The sequence below is a fragment of the Pseudoliparis swirei genome, chromosome 18 (genome assembly GCF_029220125.1).
Source record: "Pseudoliparis swirei isolate HS2019 ecotype Mariana Trench chromosome 18, NWPU_hadal_v1, whole genome shotgun sequence".
In the NCBI taxonomy this organism is placed as follows: Eukaryota; Metazoa; Chordata; class Actinopteri; order Perciformes; family Liparidae; genus Pseudoliparis; species Pseudoliparis swirei.
In genome coordinates, this window is record NC_079405.1 from 19,915,343 (window position 1) to 19,941,627 (window position 26,285).

General features: G+C 39.9%; 1 protein-coding gene across 2 annotated transcripts in view; it reads right to left on the minus strand.

Moving 5' to 3' along the window:
- cadpsa (Ca2+-dependent activator protein for secretion a) overlaps window positions 1–26,285 on the minus strand; it is a 172,378-nt gene that overhangs the window by 143,278 nt on the left and 2,815 nt on the right. For both annotated transcript variants that reach the window (XM_056437051.1, XM_056437050.1), the window contains exons 2-3: window positions 8,052–8,165; window positions 3,202–3,534 (exon numbers count right to left, since the gene is read on the minus strand). In XM_056437051.1, the coding sequence (XP_056293026.1) occupies window positions 3,202–3,534; window positions 8,052–8,165 (447 nt within the window). The remainder of the gene's footprint in view (window positions 1–3,201; window positions 3,535–8,051; window positions 8,166–26,285) is intronic.

The following is a 26,285-nucleotide window of genomic DNA, read 5'->3' on the forward strand; positions in this document are numbered from 1 at the left end:
CATTTCAGCACGCACACACACACACACACACACACACGCCCTGCACTCGAATGAGTGTACCTTTTCGGTCATGAAGGAGTGGAGTGGTGATTGAGTGACACATACTGTATAAAGGGATTTATGGGTTGATATTGATACAGAATTGTAATCAAGAAAATCCCCTGAAGATCAAACAATGTGTCTCCAACGTTTATTTAATTTAAAAAAATATCTCAGCCCACAATTATATGAGGTAGGCTAGCTGACTTTAGGTTTGAATAGTTTGATGGCTTGTTTTTTTTAAAGGGATGTTAAGCTAATTGGTATACCAATTAGCTTAACATGGTACAGTTACCTATAGGTAACTGTACCATACCATAGATTGTATAGAAGAAGTGGATGTAGTCATAGTGACATTACCCATTGATTTATGGACTGACTTTTCCACTTAACCCTTGTGTTGCCTTAGGGTCATTTTGACCCGAATCAATATTACACCCTCCCCCCGCTTTAGGATTAATTTGACCCCATTCAATGTTTAATGTCGGTGTTCTTTCGGTAGTCAACAAACAAACATAAAGTGCCTCACACTTAAACTTGGAAAACAATATTAATTCTAATAATTTTCTGGAGGTTTTAATTGCTGGCGTCAAATTGAACCCAAAGGGTAAAATATGTTAGTAAATATAAAGGTAACAGGAGGGTGAAACATTGAATCGGGTCAAAATGACCCAAAGGCGGGGGGAGGGTGTAATATTGATTCGGGTCAAAATGACCCTAAGGCAACACAAGGGTTAAGTTTGGCATCTAATTTCTTAAAAAAGAGATCTAGAGACGCCGTATACGGCTGGAGTAAAGACCTGTCAATCAACTCAAGTAAGTCTATTTGACTCTAAATTAACATCATGCCGTACATTGAAGAAGACTTGAAACTGCAGATTGAGACCATAAACTCATGTTTACAATGTTGAGGGAATAACATGTGTGTGTGAGGGGGGGGGGGGGGGGGGGCATACACAATGATGTCTGCTTGAAACAACTGGATAATAAAGGAGGGTGAATTAGAAATAAAAGCCTATCTATAATAATAGCCTGACTCCTTTAACTGATGCTAATAGTGCACAGCTGTTGGGATGGTTGAAGCTATAAAGCCTTTCACACAGCCATATATGTATCAGGAATAAAATCAGCCTACATTAAAATGATAACTCATTTATGAATGCAGAGCAGCATCACAAATGCAGAGTAACAGCCTCGCCATCGCCAACAAGACCTCCTATTATCCCTTCCCCCGTGTCTCCATTCAGAGCTGTATTGCAAAAGACAGCAACAGATTGCTCAGTTTACAGCTCATTAATTCAAAGTGGTTACTCCAGAAATGGCAATTGTCCATGACGTGAGAAAAAAATAAGAAACAAAATTCCATTTTGTACCTCAGTCTGACATGAAAATAGTTTTTTAGGATTCATTAGGAAGCATGCAGTGACCAGAAAATAACACCTGTTTATGCATTGTCACATCTGTAATGAAGCTGATGTTGTGTTTGATGATATTAGAGTTTTTTCTAATTGTGTTCACCTCATTTACAAAAACAAGGTGCAACAACTTTTCATATCATTTCAACCCATTACAACACCATAAACTAGAATGTCAATCACTACATTACAGTTGAATCAACACATACAAGTTTCATAAAGGCTGGATTAAATAAAGATATCACAATTAGATTAAATATGATTACATGATTCATTTTTTTCAACCAATCTGGTATGTCCAGGGTAAAAAAACAAGAGTGTGTTTTAGTGTGTGTGATTTAGCTGACATCAGTATGCTGTAAGGCAGCCCCCACTTGAGAGTGGGGGAATTAAACAGTAAAGGGAAAAGACAAGAGAAAAGGATAAGGATTCCCCCCCCCCCCCCCCCCCCCACTGTCTCTCCACTGATAGACTGAGCTCTGACAAAAGACGGTCCAAGAGCAGGCCAGCCTCCAGCTGCCGAAAATACAGAATTATTATTGCCACATCAATCTGCTTTTACAGCCCGGCTCTCTGCCCTGTTATTATCATTACGCTCTGCATATATTTATAACTCATTTTCCATTCATGAAATACCTGGCACTTGAATAGTGGATCATCTATGTATAGCAGCCTGTCTTATTGTTCCTCCCCCGTGCTCAGGCTGTTTCGCTGCACTCAGTTTGGCACAAAAGCTGAAAAGGCCTCCACACAATGAATACTGCACACAGAAAGAAAAATCGGTGAATCGGTTAAAGATAAGTCTTTCCCAAAAGCAAAGATGGAAGTAACATGGTGCAAAACATCTTGTGGAGGAAGTTTGGACAGTTAGGTGTACAGAGTCACTGACTTACACCGAAGACCGCTGTTTACCAAACTTTGATTACAGAGGAGTCAGAGTAGTAGTGTTTGAAACCAATGCAATTAGTAGCCAGTAATTTAGTGTGAATTTACAGTCAAATAATTACAGTATAGCAAATGCTAATTCTCGTCAATATTTATGCTTTTGTAAATAGTGAAAAGCTTCTTCAGTACCATTTCAGTTTGGTTCCCCGCACTGTAACAGTGGGGCCAGCTGCAGGACTGAGCTGAGACGGACGCACAGAGGATGGACTCTCTGTGGATTGAAGAGACAGAACTAATAGCTATCTTGTTTTTCATGTGCATTCTCAGTAAGGCTCCGATATTGAAGTGAAGAACCGACTGGTTCTTTTGGCTTTTCCTTTATGTTCATTGGCTGAAAATGATTAATTATCCAGAAGTTTTGGCTGAATAAAGAATGAACACGATTAAAGACCAAGCAAAGAATATAAGCCTTATTTGTTTCGAAGTATATAAGACAGTAACTAGTATACTTGGCTCCACCCTCTCGTTTCACTTCTAGCTGGCTAAAATACTGAACTTGAGGCTTTATAATGGTACTCCATAAGCCAATAAGTGACATCTATTGTATATTCTATAAAGTCTCTGGTTCAGAGCTTTGTGCGCAGGAAATCACTCTTAAATCATCAAGTCTTTGATCAACAAACGTTAACTGCTCGTACCAGACCAATGCTATAACAACTGCATGGATAAATCAGCTACTTCGAATTGGTTAGGGCCGACTAACAACCAAGAATAATGCTATTATGTCATATCAATAAAAAACTGAAAAGAAAGATGGACAGATGTATATGAAATGTTAAACACCATACAATTAAGGACTGACCTGGCAGGCGTTATAGAGGAGCTGGTGCTCAAACTTCTTGATGCCCAGGATCTGCTGGAACATCTCGTACAGCTGGTCCTTGCTTAAGATGAGCTCAGAAGCGGCGCTGGCTGTCATTCTCTGCTGGTGCTTCCTGAGGTCCTCCTCACCTCGGTAGATGGTGTCAAACTTGGCGATCCAGGAGCTCAGCACTGTCTCTTTGCTCAGACCATCAATCTCAGGCAGACTGCGCACCCGCTTCTCTATGTGCTTCTTAAAAACCTCCCGCGAGTCGCTGGCCGAGCAGCCACCGCTCTGCACCATCCGGGACACACGGTCACTCTTCAGGAAGACCTGCAATCAATTTATAAATTAGTTGTTTTATTTTATTCAAAAGATTTCTGATTGACATGATTTTCATCTGGGAGGCTGGCTTGAAGTGCAGTTGTATGAGGCAAGAGTACCAACACAGGAGCAAAGCATACTGCTGTGGATGGGGACAGCGGCAAAATATATTTTATTTAATTGTATCTATCCTCTCTTTAAAGTCACCAGACTTTTCATTCCAACTCGGCGCATACTGACTCGTGGTTAGGACCCTTGGAGACACTTTCTAACGCAATGGACTTCTTAGCGTGTAAAGCTATGGCGCTCCACTACGGTGGCAGTAATCACGAGGCAACGTTGTGAATTCAAAGAAAAAAACTTGATTAACTGAATGCAACAAAACCCCTCAGTCAGGATTGGGAAACATGATTGTGGTTTGGGTTAAAAACACTTTGTTGGTTTCACACAGGACATGAGCAGCTGTCTCTTGGTCAAAAGTCCTATGGTCATCCTATGCGTCATCTCATTCCTGTCTAAAAATAACGCTGATGGCTTTATATTGTCGCAAGTCTCACAAAGAATCTAGAGCTCTTCTTGTGCATCGGTAGCAGGCGTTATCAGGGGAGCAACAAAGTGTTGGTGTTGGACATCCTGGGAATTGTAATGGGCTGCCAGAACAGTATAGATAAGTCATGAAAATATTCTAAATATAATTTACACTTCTACTGATTATTTTAACCGTTTAAAATAGGTCCTCAGAAGTACATTTATTTGCTTCTGTTCAGGTACTCCTGCATACTACTGGGGCAGTGTTGACTGCCATCTACTAAATCTGACTCTGGAGAAACACCTCATACAACATACCACTTTTTTATGTTTTTTCCCCATTTATACTTTTCTAATACTTTACTGATGACCTTGCAAGGAGTATTCCATTGCCTCTGATACATTAGTAAGTATCCTGCACCAACATTTTATATATTAACTATATATCTCATTGTCATCTGTATACCCCCCATCTTTTTCCAAAATACTTGACGATATATACCAGTGTATATTAAAGAAGTCTGTACTGAGCATCTTTATTTGAGTAAAGGAATTGAGAAATGTATCACAATACTACCTCACTATACAGCAGAGGGCATGTTTTCATAATGGGAGTATGAAACAGACTTTAAGGATTTGTTCAGGAGGAAACTGCTGACAGTAAAGTCTGTAGATTCTCCGGGATCATTTTTTAGTGTTATGAAGAACACTAATTGAATTCTATTGGCGTCCATGTATTGATAATTTCTAGAGATTTAAAACCTAGAAAAATCTCAACAAATCTGTGTGCATACCCTCCTCATTGTCATCAACATTAAACGTTATTAACTTCTTAAAATTGTTTTTCACCAAACTAAGATAATCAAGAAAGGTCTTCAATCACAACCATACTTGGAAGGCCGTGATAGTGATGGTAAATTCCTTTCACCTGCTCCTCGTAACCCTTTGTCCCTATTTTCCTCTATCTTTCTATTTCTGTCTTGTCTTCCTTCCGCTCTCTGCCTGCGTCACTTCTAGCCTGAAGCTACAGCCGGGCTGAGAGCTGTGGGTTTTAATTGAATTGGATAACCTGTGCCACCAGCTTCATCTGTTAAATATCACGCCTTTCTCATTTGGCTTGCTTGTGCTGCCACATTAAGTGATAAGGAAGTGCCAGTCAATGTGTCATGGCCACCAGCCCAACAGAGGCACTGCCTTGTTTTGCTCTAGCACCCAACAGCCCTCCAATCTCTGAACTTCTCTGAATAACCTCCTAATTACTGCTTAATTATAGGAAATAAATAAGTTGTACGTCAATTCTGATCTGTGATGAGGTGGCAGTACCACAATAATTAACACAGTAATACATATTGTCTACTCTTAAGTAACATATGTTCCCCATTCTAAAGGGAAGTCTCGTTCATAACAAATTCAATCGTAATTACATTTATCAACACAGGTTCTCTAAATTTCCTCCTCTTTAAACTTAGTAAATCTATTACAGCACACCACTATTACAAGAGGAGGCCAATTGATACACACTGTAGGTTATATTCCCATTCAGTGGTAAAGAACACCTCGAGTAGAAGAAGCCTTGAAGAAACGTAACTAAATATGTGTATTGATCTGTTTGAAAATCTATTAATATAGGAGATATTTGTGCTTTGTTTTTAAAGCAAAGTTGCTTTTTGTCTTAGTATATTTTAAAGATATTTTGACAAAAAAGTCATGTTTTAAATTTCTTTAAAATCCGAAGGGAGACCTTGGGTGTAGTTATCAAACTCATTGGAAATGAATGCCCTAATCAAGAAAACAATTTAGTGATGTTGCATACCAGATTAAACAGAAGAGCATGGGCTACAATAATATGTAAGCTGTTTGTACATGCTCCAGACAAAACCCAAACACCAACTAAATGATTTACCAAATATATATATTTCTCGTAAAAGGTCCGACCACTCAGTAGCTTTGTGGCTCATGTTGTTTTACAGTTAGAGACGAACGGGATAGCTTTCTTGAAAGTAGACAAACTACAGATTCACAATATATCCTTACATTTCTTCTCCAACAAAGCATGAGCAAAACATAATCCAACACAGCCAAGCATAAAAAATATCGATAGATCCTAGGATGTAATTATTAATAAGAGGGGTCTTTGGTTATTGGACACGTAATGGGAAAAAAACATGATTATGCACAAAAATTGCATTGCTTTATTTTGGTTTATTTAGTGTATGTTTCTGCTGTATTTGTATATATTGAACATCATAAACAAGCTAAATAAATAGCGTGGTACTCAAGATAATTGAAATGGCTCAAACAAATCCAAACCGCATGACGTTGCCTTATAATAATATAACACCAACATTATTCAAATATCCCTTGTGGTTGCAGAGATAAACTCATTATAGTATGGCTATGTAATCTTTCGCAATTTTTGCTCAGGCTTGAAGTGTTAGGCAAAAATTTCAAGTTAATTATATTCTTTTTTGCCATATTATGATTATGTTATGTAATGTACCAACATAACATTTGTTTCCATGACGTTTGTAACATACTCCGTAAGTCATGTACGTAGCTTCTTACAATTTGTTGTCGTTAACCATGTGTTGAAGTCTATCAGACTACCCTGCATGTTGAGAACTGGAGCTAAAGGGTTGCCCTGTGAATTAAGAAGTGATTACAAGGGCTCCTGACCAAACATCCTTATGTGATGAGGAACAATGTACAATGTTAAAGATATGAAGCTCATTGTACTCGCTGTGAGTCGTTTTGGTTGTATGTCAAATGTTGAGTTGTGAGACTATAAATTAATGAGGTGCAGAGAAGATGCTGGCTCATCTGTCATCCCATTTTATTTCCCTCTTCTATTTTTGGTGGATCCAGCCCACTGAATCCTGGTGGTGCGCGAGCACATTACTCAGACTGCCTTGAGGAGCTCAGTGCACAATCTGTATCATTGTCAGAGCTAAAACAAGTTATCTCTGCTGAGATACTTTTCTCCAAATTATTAGTGTACCTGACAGATTAATTGTAAACAGCCTGTAAAGGGAACTAAACAAATTGCAAAATGTAGTTTAGACATCTGAAATGATGAAAAAGGTTTGTAGACATTTCATTTTGTATGAATAATGTTATAAAATGAACATAAATTATTGAACTGATTCTACAGAGAAAGTTTCATTCTTTTCCTTTAGTGGGACGTCAGAAGTCACATACAGCCACAAAATAGCTAGATAATGTCTTACCAAATACAGAAACCGTATATAATACATACAGTCAGGGCCATACGTATTTGGACTGTGACACCATTTTTCTTCTTTTCCTCTTTACGCGACTTTACACACATTTTAAATGACGCAATCAATATGGGGTTCAAGTGGAGACTGGAGATGATTGAAATTGCATTTGGTAGCTGGTCCGGAGAACTTTCAACATGAGGACCAAAGAGGTGTTAATGCAAGGAAAGGAGGCCATTAAAAAGTTGACAAACTACACAAATTGATCAGGCAGATAGCAGAACCATTATGATCGACCAAATCAACAGTTTAGTACACACCGAAAAATAACGAGTGTGCTGGCAATTCTTGCCGTGGTGAAGAAAAACCCCTTCATAACGTGAATACTGAGGTCAAGAATACTCTGGCGGAGGTAGGCGTGTCATTGTCAAAGTCTACAATCAAGAGATGCCTTCATGAATCTGAATACATATGGTTTACAACAAGCTGCAAACCACTACTAACACTGATGAACATGAATGCCTGATCAGTTTGAGATGAAGGTTCTTTAGAACATGAAACCAAGATCAACTTGTACCAGAAGTCTCAACTTCAACCACATATTGAAAGCTTTATTTAAAATGCATTGTGTTCGTGTAAAGAGGCAATATTTAAAAAATGGTGTCACAGTCCAAATACGTATGGCCCTGACTGTATATGTATTCAATTGAAAGGATTTACAGCAGGGTTAAAAAAAAGACTACATTAAATATCCTTTTTGTGGACACAATTCAGACTCACCTCGTAGTAGCTCTGGACAGCATTGATGAAGGCCTCATCAGCAACGATCTGGGTTTCTCCATTGAGGAATGCCTGGAATCGCTCTTTGACTGTCTGCAGATGCTGCTTACTGATCTAAAAGAGAGATAACACGAGCCAAAGAGGATATAAGTTATGACACTTGAAAACTCTGTGAAGTATTTTTAAATGATATTCCCTCAAAAAGGGACTGAAAAACTATTAGGATGGTGTTCAATTAGAATACATTTAGTTTCTTTTCCTTTTGCTTCATTTCTTGAAGAACCTTTAACTCAAAGTACTCTTACATTAACTAAATCCAACTGTACTGTGCTGTGAACTTTTATTTTGAAGTATCTGTTTTGGAACTCCAGTGTCCAAAGAGGTTGGCTGACTATGTGTCTATATTCCACTGCTTTTCTTCAGGTGATGGTAGCCACTGTGTGATGGTTTCCCAGTTACCACCTACAATCTATCCATTGACACAGTGATATGCGTGCATGCCAGGATGTGTTATAATTAAAGTTACCCAATAAACAGTATCATATGTAGAACATAATCCTCCTTCAACAAAGACAATAGCACAACAATGAAATGACCAATAAAAGCCTCCCTCCCTGCTAGCAGACTCCACACCCATTGGCCAGTCTCCAGCCACAGCCCTGGTAACAGTTTCCATGGCCACTGCAGCAGGGGGAGCATTAGGAGATTACAGCTACCATAATGGGGGTCAAAGTTCACAGTTCAGATTAACTGCAGTGGAAACAGCTGTGTGCCAATGTATCCATAATATATTCGTTATGGGTCAGTGTGTTGTCTCACTTGGATGAAGAACTAAAAGAATAATATATCTTCAAAGCTCTAGCAGCTTAATACATTTGCAGATATTGACACATACTAACTAGTGCTGTAAAAAATAACGCGTTAACTCAGTTAATTCAATTACAGGTTTAACTAGTTTTTTTTTTTTTAACGCATTTAACGCATGCGCAGAATGAGCTTCCAATCCGTCTGTTGTTGGTCGTCGGGACGAAATAAAAGTCACTTGCAAAATGAGCTTCCAATACACCACTTCAATCTGAACTATGTCCACTCTCATGCAGACGGTCTGTTCATCGGTAATGATCCTTCCACAGGTTCACCTACGGAAACCTTGTTACGACTTTTACTTCCTGTAGATCAGGGTCTCAACACGTCGATCGCGACCTGCCAGTCGATCGCGGCGTACTCTTGGTAGATCGCATGACATTAAAAAGATTGGCCCGCCCCCTGACATGTTCTCTATAGCACGTCTTTGTTCTTTTATTAAACTAAACGTCTGTTGTTGATCGTATCTCCACATTTCTGTCTCTTCGCGTTGCGTTAACACTTATCGATCTCCGTTTCGCGCGCCACAGAGCTCCGTGCGCGCGCATCGGGACCGAGCAAAAAAAAAGTCACTTGTCAATCTGTCCACCTTTAGATTGTATCATGGTGGAGTTAATGGTTGACAAACAAGAGAAAAATGCTCTGTTTAACCCTCCTGTTACCTTTACATTTACGAACATATTTTACCCTCGGGTCAATTTGACCCCAGCAATTAAAACCTCCAGAAAATTATTAGAATTAATATTGCTTCCCAAGTTTAAGTGTGAGGTACTTTATGTTTGTTTGTTGACTACCTAAATAGCCCTTTAAATAAATAAAAAAGTTGATATTTCTGATATGTTTGACACAGTGAAAAACAGCCTGGGGTCAAATTGACCCCAAAGAACACAGACATTAAACATTGAATGGGGTCAAATTGACCCGAAAGGTAACAGGAGGGTTAAATATTCTGTTTAGGATGAAGATGTATTAATGTTCCATATGGAAGAAAACTGCTAAATAACTGCTGAGTTGCAGCACCATTGTATAGAAGAATGTATAAATGTATATATCCGTCTTTTGTCATAAATCTCTATGTTCTCACAAAATATACCGAGAATATCGGTAATATGTGATTAATCATGATTAATCCACAAAAACCTGTGATTAATCCGATTAAAAATGTTAATCGTTTCACAGCCCTAATACTAACAGATAGTACCAGCCAGGGGACAAGGCCCCTCAAGAATTATCACCTTCAATTTAAACCTTATTATTGACAAATGATAAAAAGATCTGCCTAAAATCACTTCTGCATGGGCAATACCTCCAAATACCTCCTCACACACCTTTGCTTGAGACTGTAAAAGGTGGACTGTTCGTAAAATGTCATTATAAGTAACTTTAAATGTTCCTGTAGTGTGGACGGACAGTTTTAAAAACGTTCAAATTGTTATAAATTATGTGTTTTTTGGGTGCAGCTTTATGTTAAAAATGTACGGTTTCCCCTAACTGACCTCAAAGTCAACTACCGCGATACAAGCATGTGTCTGTGAAAGAAGGGTCCCTTTCCGTCAGTCAAGACCATGGCACACAGTTTCTGTCCCATGCTCCAGTCATGTCGGTGTGTATGTATGTATGTATGTATGTGTGTGTGTGTGTGTGTGTGTGTGTGTGTGTGTGTGTGTGTGTGTGTGTGTGTGTGTGTGAGTGTGTGTGATCATCTTAAAGAAAGGCCTTTAATTTGACATTTGTGAGAAAAAAATTCAAATAATATTTGAGTTGCTTTTCATCCCAGTGCTTATCAAAGTGAGGTCCAGGCTCTCAGCCAGGAGGTCTTGAGAGTTGTCTCTGTTGAATGCTATGCAACTGTGGGGTTCACTGTTAAGAATCATCGTAATACAATGAATATATGTATATTTCTTCAATATATTTAGAGAATTACAAAAGTTATCTTTACTCACACTAACTTGACAACGTGACAGCTTCATAACTGCTGGGACTAAATCCAAACCAAGGGTCCAGGGATAGACGATGTATATCGCTAAACAGAATTTCTTACATAAAGATAGATAGATCCGCCTTGACACATGAAGGAAGTGAGTCCCTGAGATGTATGTTCAGACAAGGCAACAAATTTTCTCTCGGAAGATTAATTAAAAGCTGAGATGTCATTCACACTCTTGTGTAGTTAACATCCAATGCTGTTCAGCTATCTCTGTCTCACCACATGCAGTTTCTAAAAGAATGACGATGAAGTAATTTGTGCTTTATTTGTCGTACAGAAACAAGAGACCTGTTAGAACAAATGTTAGGTGTTGCTCGCCAGTATTCACCTATTAAGCCAGGAAAGTGCACGCTATTCTTGCCATGTTAGTAGTTAGTAAGCAGCAAAACAAGTTGCCAAACAGTTTGGTCCAGAAAAAGGTTTTCAAACCGTGAGACTCCTCCCAGTTGGCAAATAATGTGCGGTGAAATGTAACGGTGCATAGCGGTGTTCTGAAAACTAGGGGCCCTGCCACCACCTGCTCCTTCCAAAGTAGAACTGGCTCAGCAGTCAGTCCGGGTCTTTCCTGTTTGAATAGATTGGCCAGCAGCATGCTGAAACTAGCTCACTCGCTTGCTAGGAGGTTAGCAGGTATGACCCTGACTAAAGTTAGCAACCTAGCTTGCTATGAGTAAATGAAGCAGGTTAACGGCAGCTGGCTTATTGAATCCCACTTGCACTTAAATACTATGGTGTTAGTGATGACTCTTCTGAGACCACTGTTGTTTTAGCAAATATTACACCATACACCAATGTCATAGAGCATTTCTAATGGAGCGACCGTAGGCTACACTGGGGATATATTGATTTCAGCAGCATTTAAAATACGATTCAGTTATTGAAAACTGTGATTAACAATGTAAAGTGAAACTTATAATTTCAGGGCTCTCAAGTGTCACGCATTGAGCGTGAGACTCACGCATTTCGGTCTTAAGTCACTCACTCCCGCCAAACATCGTATTTCTCACGCTGAAAAAAACTCTCGGCTATTTAATGTTTTAATGTGCCGCAGCGCGCCAACATGAGCTGGCCGCGCTGCCCTCACCGTGGAGGAATCAAGCGCTCCCCTGGAGTTCTGCTGTGAGGAGCCACTTATCAGCCAATCAAAAAAAAAGAAATGGGCTACACAATAGCCAATCAGAAAAAAAAACGTATCCGTTGTATCTGGGTAAGATTTAATCCAGCAACCAATGAAAATAAAGCATCCTGAAATTGGTCGCGACTGACTGATATCCGAAAATGTCGTTCTGCGGGGGGGGGGGGGGAAATGTCACTCTTGCCTGTCTTCAAAACTTGAGAGCCCTGTAATTTACTCAGTATTTGTTTGGACAATGTGTAACCTTTTAGTAAATTACTTTTAATGACTTCAATTGCGACTGTTGTCTTACTTCTAAACAGGTGGACTATTATACATTTTACAGTCAGATTAAACGTCAGATAAATTAGTTGTTTGGAACATCTCTACTCAAAGTGAAGTTTGGCATGCTAATTCGACCGCTCAACAGACAGCAGCTACAGGCCATGACACACAGCTCATGGCTGGGATAGCTGTCTATTCATCTCTGGGCACACTGTAAACAGGACATGCTTAGAGCTAATTCAACATACTCTTTTTAATAGTCACAATTTGCCAAAATGTGAAAAAGAAGAAGAAAAAGACAGGGCTCAATGTGTAACTCACTCAATATATGGCAACATTACACTTACTTACAGCTCCCAAAACATGATGTGAACATTTATGAACTGTATAAACCCCAAATAAAAATAAGACATAAGTACCAGAGTATTAATGGGAATGAAAAAAAGTTTTTTTGTGACAATAATGCTTAGAATGTCCTAGTGCAGACACATGTGCAGATATTTGTGTGGTAAACCTCTGGATATGACACTACATGTTATGCTTTTGAGTTTTGTCTGGAGAAGACAGAGCATGTCAGACTTTGATAACTCCTTTACATTACTACTCACCTCTTATACGGCCAGTTTATGATGAGATTTCTAAACCTCATATGATCATGCCTCATATTAACCTTCTCTGTAGAGTCTGATTTAAAAGTTGTACCCCCGCAACTTTAATAATAGATTCAATTCAGTTTATTTGTATAGCCCAATTTCACGAATTACAAATTTGTCTCGGAGTGCTTTACAATCTGTATGTATATATACTGTATATATATACTGTATATATATAATGTATAAATATGTATATGTATAAAGTTGGTCATAGTAATCATAGTATATATATTGATATATATTTGTTGTATTATCAGTGCATAGTAGTATAATGACACAAACAGTCTAGAGTGTTTTTTTTCTCCATTAACCATCTTCCCTTTAGGGTTTCCACTCTTGGCTCACATTCCTGAAGATGTCGTTCCACTCCAGTTGTGCATGTTAGGAGGCATCTGTTCTAATGTAATGCTCTGTTGCCACTGCCACTCCAGGGAGACAATGACATCGAAAGAAAAAAAAGAATAAAAGGTAGTGCAATGACAGGAGCATTCCAGAGAGGCGGGAGAGAGGGAAATCAAAAGGATATTATAGGGAAGGAATGTAAGAAGGGGGGGGGGGGGGGGGTGAGAAATATGGGAAGGAACGATGAGACAACGTGTCACCAGCTAGAGGCCAGTCCAGTGGGGAGCTATGACAATGTGGAATGAGAGCCAAACAGTGTAGATGTTTTTAGACAGAAAGGATTACAGCCAAATTAGCAAATGTTCTATATTTGACCACTTTCAACACTGCACTAATCAATATTTATATGTATACATAGGATCAAATGGCCTTGTCCAATAGAAAAGGTGTCACGCATTGTGACGAACCAACAGAATCAGAAACTGACTCTGCAGTTCGCCTCAGCTCCATGGAGTTTTAAGCTTCTTTCGGTGTATTTTGTTTTTCTGTTGTAATTACACAGAGGTATGTAATGGCAGTGGTTTGATAAAGAAATTTGTTCAAGAATTTTAAAAGATGTGGTCATTGAATATATTTTGTGTCAAAGCATTGAAAAGGTATCCACAGTATAGTTCACTGGGCTGTGTAAACTGTTTTAAAAAAAGAGGATACAGTATTGAAAACAAAATTGCCTGTAACATATCAACGGTTAGTTTGTTTCCCTCTTCTCAGGAACACAATACCAGAATCCATTTAAATGGTTAAATTGATAGTTACTGAATCAAAGCACAATTTCCAAGTGAAGTCAAAAGAAAATCAATGATGAATTTGATTACATTTCAAACAACCAAACTCTTTGATGGCATTTTTTTTAGCCACAGATGTTGATTCATTTTAAAATGTCTTACATATGTCGTATTCACAGAACAGCAGACAACAAATAGATCAAAGGAAAGGAAACATATCACTTTTTTATGGTAGGTGACCAGGCAAAATGTCCACCACACCGTCACTTGAGCCTACACCACATGACACCAGAGTTGACCTACACATTAAGAATCCAATGAAGCACACACGTTTGTATTGACATTAACCCTATCCCCCTCTTTCAGCAGGGAACATGTTGGAGCTCCGTGGTGATTACATAACATCAAATGGACGGTTAATCCCAGATTACACACTGGACAGAAGACCAACAAAGGATCGCGAAAGTGCTCATCAGGGCGAGAGCTGCTTTTCACACACTCACATGCACATGGATACAGGGCAGTGGTAAATGCTTTGCAAGATGCACACACACACACACACACACACACATACATACATACATACACACACACTCACATACACCAACACCTCTCCAACATGCTGTGGCCTTAAGCAAATCCAAATGCTTTTAAATCTTTCGCATTAAACGGAACATCCACACTTGTCTTAAACCTCTGCTCAAAGCAATGACATAGTGATTGAAAGTGTAAGCTTTAAATCAAGCCACCCACTCGTTACTGGCACAGGATCAGCTGCTTGTAGATCACTGTCAAAAATGTAACTGCGACCAACTTCCTCACTGGGCAACAAGGTGTTTAGTGGTAAAAGATACTGTTCGTATACCTTTCGGTGGCATTAATAAAAAATGCTGTCATACTGGAGACTGGAGCTTTCCATTGAGATAGATTGCACTAATCTAGCATTGGCAGATCAGGGATTAGTCCAAGGAAATGAAGGAACAGACAGTTTGGAAATCTGCCCCTGTGTTTAAAAGTCTTCTGCTATACAGTCCTGACCATCCTGCTTCATGCCCCTTGGTTCGGTTAACCGTTAAATGTATTTTTACAGAAACAATGCACATTGGCTATAGGTGTAGGGCAGGGGTGGCCAACACGCGGCTCGCGAGCCTCATGCGGCTCTTTGCCTGGTGTCATGCGGCTCTTACGTTCATATCTAAGTTTGTGTTTTTTTGTATGTGCGTGTTCGCTTCGCTTGAGTTCAATACGGTATTTTTCGTCAAACGCGCATGCGTGAGATGAAAAAAACGCAAAGTTTCCCAGTAGGGCACGGGTCTCAAACTCGTGGGCCAAACGCGGAAAGACCACATCCGAATGTCGAGCGGGCCGTTCTACGGTGGGTTACGCGAATGAAAGTGTCCGAAAATCAAACACTGCACTTACGCCATGAACGCCGCATTATGGGCAGCTGGATGTCCCGCACTATGGCTAAAGTAGTTTACGGTGACGCTTTCGCCAGCCGCCCTCAATTCAGCGGACACGGTGTAAGAGCAGCGTTGCGGGAGAACCGCATCCGAATGTCGAACACTCTCTTCGGCTAAAGTGGTTTATTGGTGGGCGTTTGATTACCCCAGCCCCCCCCCAAGTGCACCGTTCGATTTTCGGACACCTGTTCTGATTGACACCATGTGAAGGAATTGCTTCGAGTGGCAACAACGGAATTAAGCCAGATTTGAAGAGGATTGTTCAAGGCAAGGAATCCCATAAGTCCCACTATGCAACATGCATAGTAAAAGAAAAGCGCTATTGTAAATTATTCTATTTTTGTTTGTGGACTTGGTTGAACTGAGACAATGTGTGTTTGTGTGTGTGTGTGCGTGAGATACTGTTCATTGTTGAACATTAATAGACCTGTTGTCATACTGTAGGAGTCCATTTCTGTCATTATCATGTTGGTGATGTGACATTTACAACAAATCTGGCTGATCAGAGGTGTGTGTGTGCGTGTGCGCTATACAATGACCATGATGTGGCTCTTTGCGGTGACACAGTAAAAAATGTGGCTCTTAGTCTCTGACTGGTTGGCCACCCCTGGTGTAGGGGTTTAAGTGACTGTAGATGTCTGAGCATCCTGGGCATCTTATTGTGTTGATGCAATGTAATTTATTACACAAGTGTTGGTAGACTTTGGATTAAGAGCTTCTGATAGAACTGGAACTCTGTTGCCGGGTAGTTGTGGCTGCGTCAGAAAAGAGAGCCTCGCTGTAAAGCTGCTGTACTAAGTAGAAACAAATAGCAATGTTGTTTTATCAACTAATAGCAAACCATGTGGAGGCTAATTTTGTTCTCAATTACAAAAAGTTTGAGTTTTTCACATTTTACTAAAGGTCCATTGTGTAGGATCATCCCGTGGTGAGGCTGCAGATTGCAACCAACTGAAACTTCTCCCGTATGCCAAGCTGTAGGAGAACTACAGTGGCTGATGCAAAAAACATGAACATGCAATGTAGTTCTTGGTTTGTCCTTTCTGGGCTACTTTAGAAACATAACTGAACTGAATGTAGATATAAACAGTTCATTCTAAGGTAACGATAACCAATTCTTATTTCCAAGTGATTATACACAAAATAAAACATAAAACATACATAATATATAATAATATCATATCCCTTCCCTGCCAATATATCCCACTCAATTCTGCACACTGTACCTTTAAGAGTATGTTTGGGACTGCGAACAGTTGATTTTAGTGACAAATTACATGCAAATGATTGACATATTACATATTACAGAATATGTAGAAGTTATGCTGAATGTGATGTTCTGGTATGGAATATTCCAGTCCTGCTCTTTGTGCGACGCCACAGGTGATGGAAAGCCCACGATGGTACGTTGTCGTGGGCTGTTTAAAGGGCCATGTACTTGTCATGCTAATTGCCCTGTAGCCCTGCACACGCCGGTGATGAGTATCATATTAGAGTCTCAATAGATTGGATCGGCATGATGACTCACCCTCAGCCTAATTACACCTTCTAAAAGTGGATGTGTCAAAGGAGCTCCGCACACTGAAGCATGTGCACTTTTGTGTGTACCATGTGTGTGTGCGTGCACATGTGGGAGTGCGTGTGCGTGCGTGTGTGTGTGTGTTTATATGAGGGCTGTGAAACGATTAAACATTTTAATCAAATTAATCACAGGTTTCTGTGGATTAATCATGATTAATCACATATTACCGATATTCTCGCTATATTTTTGTGAGAACATAAAGATTTATGACAAAAGACGGAAATATACATTTATACACAGGGGTGCACATAACTTGCTCACCAGTGTGCGCGCATCGCATCGGGGGGGGTGCAAGTGACTTTTTTTCCTCCCGAGACGGAGATTGGAGTAGTGTTAACGCGACACGTAGAGACAAAATGACATGCTGCTGTAGAGACGACCAACAACAGACGTATTGGAAGCTCATTCTGCGCATGCGTTAAATGCGTAACATTTTTTTAACTAATTAATCCTGTAATTTAATCATAACGCGTTAACGCGTTATTTTTCACAGCACTAGTTTATACGTGAACAAAACTGACAATATTTTTATCATAATTAGCAGTCTACATGCTGTCCTCTTGAATTATGCAGACCGTATTGATCTGTTTCTACAACACACACACGAACACACGCACACAAACACACACAAACAAATGTGCTGCAACACTTTGATGGTATAATTACTTTCGCATTGAAAATGCGGAAGGTAATGTTTTGATCGCCGTGTATTTATTACCTTCGCATTGAAAATGCGGAAGGTAATGTTTTGATCACTGTGTATTTATTTAATTGTATGCGTTTTATTCGCATAAGTAAAAAAGTATTAAACCGAATTGCATGAAATTTGGTGGGATGATTGTTTTTTATCCGGGGACCATTTGATTAGATTTTGGGATCGATAGGGTCAAAGGTCAAGGTCATGAAAAAGGTCAAAATCTTCTTGTATCGCATGAAATTTGGTGGGATGATTGGTTATTATCCGGGGACCATTTGATTAGATTTTGGGATCGATCGGGTCAAAGGTCATGGTCAAGGTCATGAAAAGGTCAACATCTTCTTTTTACCATAGCGCGGTCAATTTATATCCAATTGGCATGCAAATAATGCCAAAATGTTCATAATTCAATGCCCAATCTTGTGATATGCGAAGGTATGCGCTCTACCGACTGCCCATTCTAGTTTTAAATGTTTTTCCTTTCTTGAACTGCCTGGTTTTATAGTTATGTATACTGATGCTGAAAGCAGTGATCGGGGGAAAGTCTATTCATTGACACATAGAAGTGATATCTTTATTGTGTCAGGTGTATCTTAGTGGCCTGCTCCGTGTTTATGTCCTTTTCGGGGGTAAAATTATAATTTTACAATGTTGGTCTATTCCGTTTACCGAACATCTGTTGCATGTCCGTCAGTCCACAGAGAGAGATCGCATTATTCTTTTTGGGGGGTTGTTTGTCTGTCTGAACATACAGTTCCTACGTATGTACCATTCTTGTCAACCCAATATCTCAGCAACGCTTTGAGGACGTTCTTCAAACTTAGCACAAATGTCCACTTGGACTCTATCATGAACTGATTACATTTTGGAGGTCCAATGTCCCTGTAACCTCCCAAAACAAGTTGTGGGGCTTCTATCTTCGATGAATTGACAGAGGGTGGTGTATGCTTTACAGATTGTTATGGTTTATGAGACAAACTTATGTAAATATATTGTTTTTCCTCTACGAATAGTGTCTCAAAGTAAGTCAAAATTTAAAAAAGTGATTATTCTGCAATACAACTGTAATAAAAAATACAGAATGTTTCCAGTTTCACTGTTTTTACTAGCACAAATAATATAAATGGGCATAGCTTCAGCTCAGTTCATTTGAGTGCACTGCCGCACATGTTGATATGATAGTGGGATAAGTTTTCCACTGCACCTGAATTACTGGTTCAAGAAAGCAGTAAACATATTAAAAAGCTGTAATTACACATCTTCCCACATGAACAAAGATAAGAAGTAACTTGTGTTACGTGATTGGATTAAAAAGCCTAACTTGCCTAAGTTGTATATTGTCTCTGGACTTCTATCTCGCTGCATAAGCAGATGGACACAACGAGCTTTGTTCATCCATTCAAACCATGTTCACCAGCGATTTCTACATGTTTCTTGTAAATTGCATATTGAGTCTTTGAAAGACTTAAAAAAACCACAGAAGCACAAGGAAAACTGCCACTGAGTATCTCACACTGTGTCTCACTCAAGGATACTTTGACATAAGCATAGGAGGAGCCATGCATCAAACTGATGACCCACTCTATCCCTTGAACCACAACCGCCTTGAGACTCTAGAGCTGCGGTTGCAAGATATGACCTGCAATTTTGAAGATACCAACCATGTGTGGATTCTTGTAAATGCACAACTAAAAAACAGCTTCAGACAGCCTGAAGAGATCCCTCAGTTCTGTCAAAACTTAAAGGCACTCAATGTAACTGAAATGTGTACAAAAGAGTTCAAGACAGTGTCTGATATTATCAGATATGAATGTTATTTTAGAATACAACATTAACTCCTGCAGTGTAACACTAACATCCTGGATTAAGAATACTGCAGAGATTTAGCGTTGCACTGCGATAACATTGTTTCTCACGATGGACTTTTTTTAACAAATAATTTAAAAGTGATGCAACAGGAGCTGACTTGTTTTTCTCAAAACTGGCACCTACACTACCCACAATGCAACCAGACCACCAAACAAGTTTGGTTGTAGATTAAGGTGAGTTAAGCCACACCCACATATTTTAAAATGTGTACTCCTCCTGCCCCAAACTGAAGTAAAATCTGTGAAGCACCCCTTTTTGCTGATTTGGTAAAGCAGCAGAACAGGAGAGAAAAGAAGGAGTGGATTCATCCCTGATGTGGTGAAGAAAACAAGCAGACAGATGGCCTGATTGTGTTTCGGCTTTGTGTCTCACCTGGGCATACTAATCTCCCCCCCCCCCCCCTTTCTCTCCGCCTCCCGACCTGATCAGGAGAGAAAGCCAGCATGAATAAAAAACAAAGGAGAAAGAGAAATTATTTTGCAACGGATAAATTACTTGTCCAATAAAGAACTAGCATTACTGCCCTGACTACTGAGAAAGTTGTATATCATTTGTTTTGTTTCGGGCCCCCTTGGGGACGGTGCAACAAGCTTTAAAGCCATAACTGATTTATTATCTCTTGACATGAAATTGCAATAAATGCCCATGTGATTTTGAGTGGGTTTTTTATCAGAGGTATGATAGCAAACTTCAAAATGAGCTGGGTTTGTCAGACTGAAAAGCCTGGGTTGAACTCAGCTGGGGGCCTCAAATGATTTAAGATGTGATCCTAGGATTTACCCACACTTCTGGGTTTCATGTAGCGGGACGAAAAAGTCTGGTTTTCGCTTAGATTCTCACCAAACCCAAATGATTATTTCTGAGGACAGCATGATTGAGGAAAGTAATATTTTTGAAGGCAACATGATTGAGGGTGTATATCACAATCATAACTTTATATCATTGGATATAATGACCAAGGTTAACTGTAGGGACATTTTTAACTAAGTTCAATATTGGACTTTTTACTGCATGTGTTATAGTTAGTAGTTATAACAGTATATACAGATATTAATTGAGTATTATATAATGGAGTTAAATATACATTATTCTAAAAAGGCACTTTCTGCATAAGTACTTTTACTCTCGGTACTTTGAAGGGAACATTCAACTTTTATGAGGATGTTCAATTAGTGCTGACGATAAATGTAGTTCAAGTACATCCTATATTGAACGAATTAGATGCACGAACCACCTCAGCTGACTCCTTTCGACAAGAAGGAGTAGCGGCTCAACTCCAAGTTTCCTTCTGATGTCCGAACTCATTAACATATCTCTAACTCCCATTTCCCGACCCCCATGCAGCATTGAAAAGGCACTGTCCATGGCACTATCTCTGCACTGTCTCCAGGTCTTTCTAGCCGGCTCCCCTGCCATCTCTGCTCCTTTCTTTACCTGCGTGTCCAAGACATACGGCCGCAGATCAGAAGATACAATTACGAAGTCGATCATTCGATCAAAAACTTCATTTAGACACATGGACGTTATTATAAATCTTCTTAAATCAAACTCAGGTGTTCTGGTACCAGGTACACTTATGAGCCACCTCATGTTCGTTATGGACAAACCGTGGCTAGCACAGAAGTCCAAGAGCGAGTCACCAATTCAATTCCAATTCAGTTTATTTGTAGAGCCCATTTTCACAAATTAAAAATTTGTCTCAGAGTGCTTTACAATCTGTATATATAGACATCTCTGTCCCAAAACCTCATATCGGATCAGGAGAAACTCCCAAACAACCCTTCACAGGGAAAAAAATGGAAGAAACCTTCAGGAGAGCAACAGAGGAGGATCCCTCTCCAGGATGGACAGTTGTAATAGATGCCATGTGTACAGAAGGAATTATTATAGACAAATTAAAACACAGTAACAACACAATCAATTAATATGACAGATTGTATGAATAGTTGGTAGTAGGCATATTCCACGATCCAGACCTCCACGGTCCATCAGGCAGATGGAGGTAGAGAGGAGAAGTGGGCGGAGTCTCATCAGGGCCAAGGCATAGTTGGTAGTAGGCATTGTGACAACTCCATGGCCGTCACCCATGGGTTTCCCCCCAAAGTACCAGAGATTAGCAGAACATGCTTTATTCACTCCAGCACGACGGCGCCTCTGCTCACTCTCCTCTCCTTCCACTCTCTGCTGCACATTTATGGGTGCAGCGTCGGCTGCTGACTAATGGCCAATCAGCCAGAGCAGTTGGCTGATTACCAACCAACCAGCAGCCGAGGCCAAAAACAGACCCCACCCCCACAGCTGCCACAGGCATATTCCACGATCCAGCCCTCGATGATCCATCAGGCAGATAGGATCTATGACGTCTCATAGGGACCATCGGAAAGTCTTAAGTCTACTCTTAAAATGAGGTGAATGAGGTGACTGTGCACCACCGGACACTCGTTGGCAAGCTCCCCTCCTGGGTCTGGCTCCAGGAGGGTTCCCCGGTTTCCAAGTAGCTTCATTCCGTGGGCCACTATTCATCAGTGCAATCTGTGAATTTTCCACAAAATATATTTTGACGCTTAGATTTTCACCAAAGGACTTTTTATTTGTGAGTATGCTCACACTGATAGTTCTACTTTTAGCAATGGCAACTTGGCAAGTTTCTGTGTTGTGTTCATCCCTTTAACTCAACACAGACATGAACTCTGACTTCAAACTATCTCTACCTGCAACAAAAATGTGAACCCCTAAAACATCAAGTCTTTATAAGACATGTCTGAACATTAAAGAAAACAGGAAACAGCCATAGCTGTATCTCTTCTCAGCCCACAGCATCTCAAGCCCGGTGCAGTACCACCCACTTCCCAGCTTACTGGCAAATGTGTTTCAAGAAGGTGTATGAGCTCCAAAGTCTGATCTTAACACTGAATGTCAAATGAGACGCTCATTATCTGTCTACCTCTACGCCTCCTCCTGTAACACAGAGACTGATTGTGTCATTGTGTCGGAGCCGTGATGTGGATGGGTTTTTGAATGTTTTGCATTCCACAGCATTTTAAGCATTCTCTGCACTCAGAGCAGTTGTTTGACCTCGTGATGGAAATGGTTTTGTCCTACCATCCTCTCTTCTCTTCTGAAATTCGGATCACTCAGTTTCCTCTTTTGCTAGTGATGAATTAACAAATGATGAATGAAAGCTTTTAGTGTGTGTATCATCCATTCGACCTGAGTTTTTGCACCTATGTGTTAGTTTTCCTGACGTTTCATCTCAGCGAGTTCAGTGCGGGGGCAAAATGATTCATTTTAATGATAAAAGGCCTCGTAGTGGGACGTGTTAGATAACACAATAAGAGCTTTATGATTGGGAATTCTAAAATCAATCAAGAAATTGGAGTAGTGATCTGTTGAGTGTGGCAGCCACATCTTTGAAAGCCTCTAATGAGTGTAGTATATACGAGCACATCCACATGTACATTTTACATGATAAAAATAAATAAGAATGAATAAAACATAAAACACAGGCATCAATGGCTTAAAAGTGAAGAAGTGTTGTGTAAATGTGTATTTTGGACCCCCGCAGCACTGTAATTATGAACTAGCCACAGAAGCTCTAGTATCCTGCTGTTATTACAAACATGTGAACCAACCACTGACGCTCCTTTAAAGCTTTGACATTTAGCCAGCGTAGGCCTATAGGGCTTATGGGAAATGTGGTTCATTAAGAACAACATGACATTTGAAGAAACAAAAAACTACTATCCTTATACATATGAAGCCACACAACATAATGATGAGAAAGATTCTGTTCCAATGCTGAATATTATTCAATATAATTATTAGAATTATTAGCCTAGTTACAAATGCAATGAGGTTTTCTTACTTTACATCTGAAACAAACCCCGGACGTTCTGGTTTTAATACAGCTGTCTATATCTAATTACATATTGGACATCAGATTAATGCTACTACGGTCAAAAGAAAGTCCCTAGCCTAGGCTCAGTAGCAATAGCAAAATTATCGCTTCATGAATTACCCCAAAAGCTATATGGAAAGTTTTCTTTTGGAATTGTTGAAAGTCTCACAGTTCTACTTACTTATGACCCTCAATATTAGACTTTTATATTTTACGTGACCAGTAGATTGTGCTTTTATTATATTACAGCAATTGCGTTTTCATTCTTTTATTCACTTTCTGTTATACAGTGACAGTGGGAAGTTTGCCCCTTCCAGGACTACAGCCATGCAGTCGCCATGGTTACATTCTTCTATTCACTGTCACAGATAGAGTGATTGTGCTGAGCAGACGGTTCCCAGTGAAAATTATTTTGCTCGATGCTTTTCCATCAAAACATTTTTTCTGAATTTCAAGAAAGTCAGCACAAACAAAAAGCGGTAATCCAAAAAGAGGGCAGTCTAATACAAAGCATGGCACTTGAGGGTCACCGGAGTCCAGACTCACTCATACTGATATGGAGAGCTGTGTGCTGCTTGATTGAACCCTCCTAGAAAATCTGGCACAAGCGGAATTCTCTTAAAGAGTTTGCATGTGGTTGAAATGAGCGTTGCCGATCCCTGACAGGAACTTTGAAGAGCAAAATTTGCCGGCTGGCTGCCAGGTGAGAAAAAAGGTGTGGAATGAATGAATATAAGCATTGTTGACAGGAGCATGCCATTCATTTAGTACATTTAGCACATTCAGTGTCATACCGCATGTTACTGTAATGATGGAGTAATATGGCTTCATGTTGAATACACGGTCAGATGGTTTGATCTGCAACATTTGATGTACATGCAGTTAATCATTTGGCGCTGACGTAGTGGTCACAGTGGTGTTCGGTGCTTAATGAGCGAGCATTTTGTTGTTCGTTATGTGTTACACATTGCCAGAGAACGTTTTGATTGCAGCATTCTGATGGTGTTGCCCAGTAGTGGTGGAAAACATCACACACACTTCTATACTCAATTTTCAGAGGATTGATAAAGCAGCTAATGTCAATGTAAAGATATGGTGCAGTAATGTCTCCCAGAGCAGAGAATGAATTCTGCCGCTGTGTGTGTTGGAATCTGAGCTTAACTTAACTGTGCTTTTTCAGCTCAGCCAGGAATTCCAAAAAAAGTGTTGATATTTTAAATTTGTTTTGTTTCAATTCTGTTTTTTATTGGAAAAATAAAATATGTACGTCAGAACGTCAACTACATTTTATTTATATAGTGCCGAAACACAACAGAAGTTATTCCATGACCCATCATATAATGCAGGGCGATTGAAACTCTTAGTCACAGGTCATGTTATGTGCCATAGAATTTATTTTATTTTACAGAACGCATCAACTGCAGTAAATCTACCAGGTGCCATCCATTTTCCCGACCGAGCAGCTGCGTAAGGCGACTGGACTCAATCGCCGATTAATGTCATGGTGGTGAAGAGGGACAGACAGCCTGGTGGGCAAAGTGGAAGCATTCAAGCTGTGTGTTGTTAGATGTGGTGATCTCCTCTGCTCAATCCCTGTGTGCTAGTGTTGGGAGCCTGACCCTTGGGTGTGTTCGCGATTGTGGTGTTTTGAGTGACACTATTATATATATAGACTATAGCTATATCGCTTTCCTTTTTATGAAAGTAGGTTACAGTTGTTGCTTTGTGAGCATCTTAGTTTATAGTTAATAAATCCAGATTTAGTTTATTCCTCCGTTGCCCATGACTCTATGTTCAGCTTAGACACTGTAACTCCCCTCATCCCCTGGACCTTAATCAGGGAACCTAACACATGCTGATGGATATAATGGATCGATAACCAAACAAGTGCTGAAATTATGAAGATTTTTTTCAAAGTGAGTTACAATAAGTGCATTCAACTCATTGGTTTTATGGGTGAACTCAAATTGAGGAAGGATAGAACTTGTACAGACAGAATGATACACAGGTACACACATTGATGTTAATAAATGGCTGTCACAGTAATAATGATCAACATTTCCCCAAGCAGAACCTGTGGGTGTCAATAGAGATTAACATGACCTGATAAGAGAAGCTGGTTTTGCATGACACTTCCTAAATCAGGTTAATGCTGGATCAATACTTAGATGTATTGCCGTCTCGAAGGGCAGATAGTGTAAAGTGAGTAGTTCACTCATCGCTCTCATTTAATGTACATATCAATAACCTTCTGGCTAAAGTCAAAGCGAGACTGGGTTTCCTGTATCGAAACATGGCCTCTATCACACACTGTGCCAAATTCACCCTTGTGATAATAACCATCCTTCCTCTATTTAACTACGCGATATAATTTGTAAAATGGCATCAAAGACCACCCACAGCAAACTGGACACACTCCACCACTCAGCAATCCGTTTTTCCACAGGTGCACCCTCCTCCCCCCCCCCCCCCCCACACCACCACCACTGTGATCTTTATAGATTGGTGGATTGGCCCTCCCTTCATACCAGGCGGCTACAACACTGGCTGCTCGTGGTCTAGAAATCCATTGTAGGAATGACTCTCCCTTTCAAATCTTCTTCACATTTCTGACAGCAATCGCCATTTAAGATCCAGTGACTTCATTAGGCTCATCATTCCCAAAAGTCCGCACTGTGTTTGTCATAACGCCATT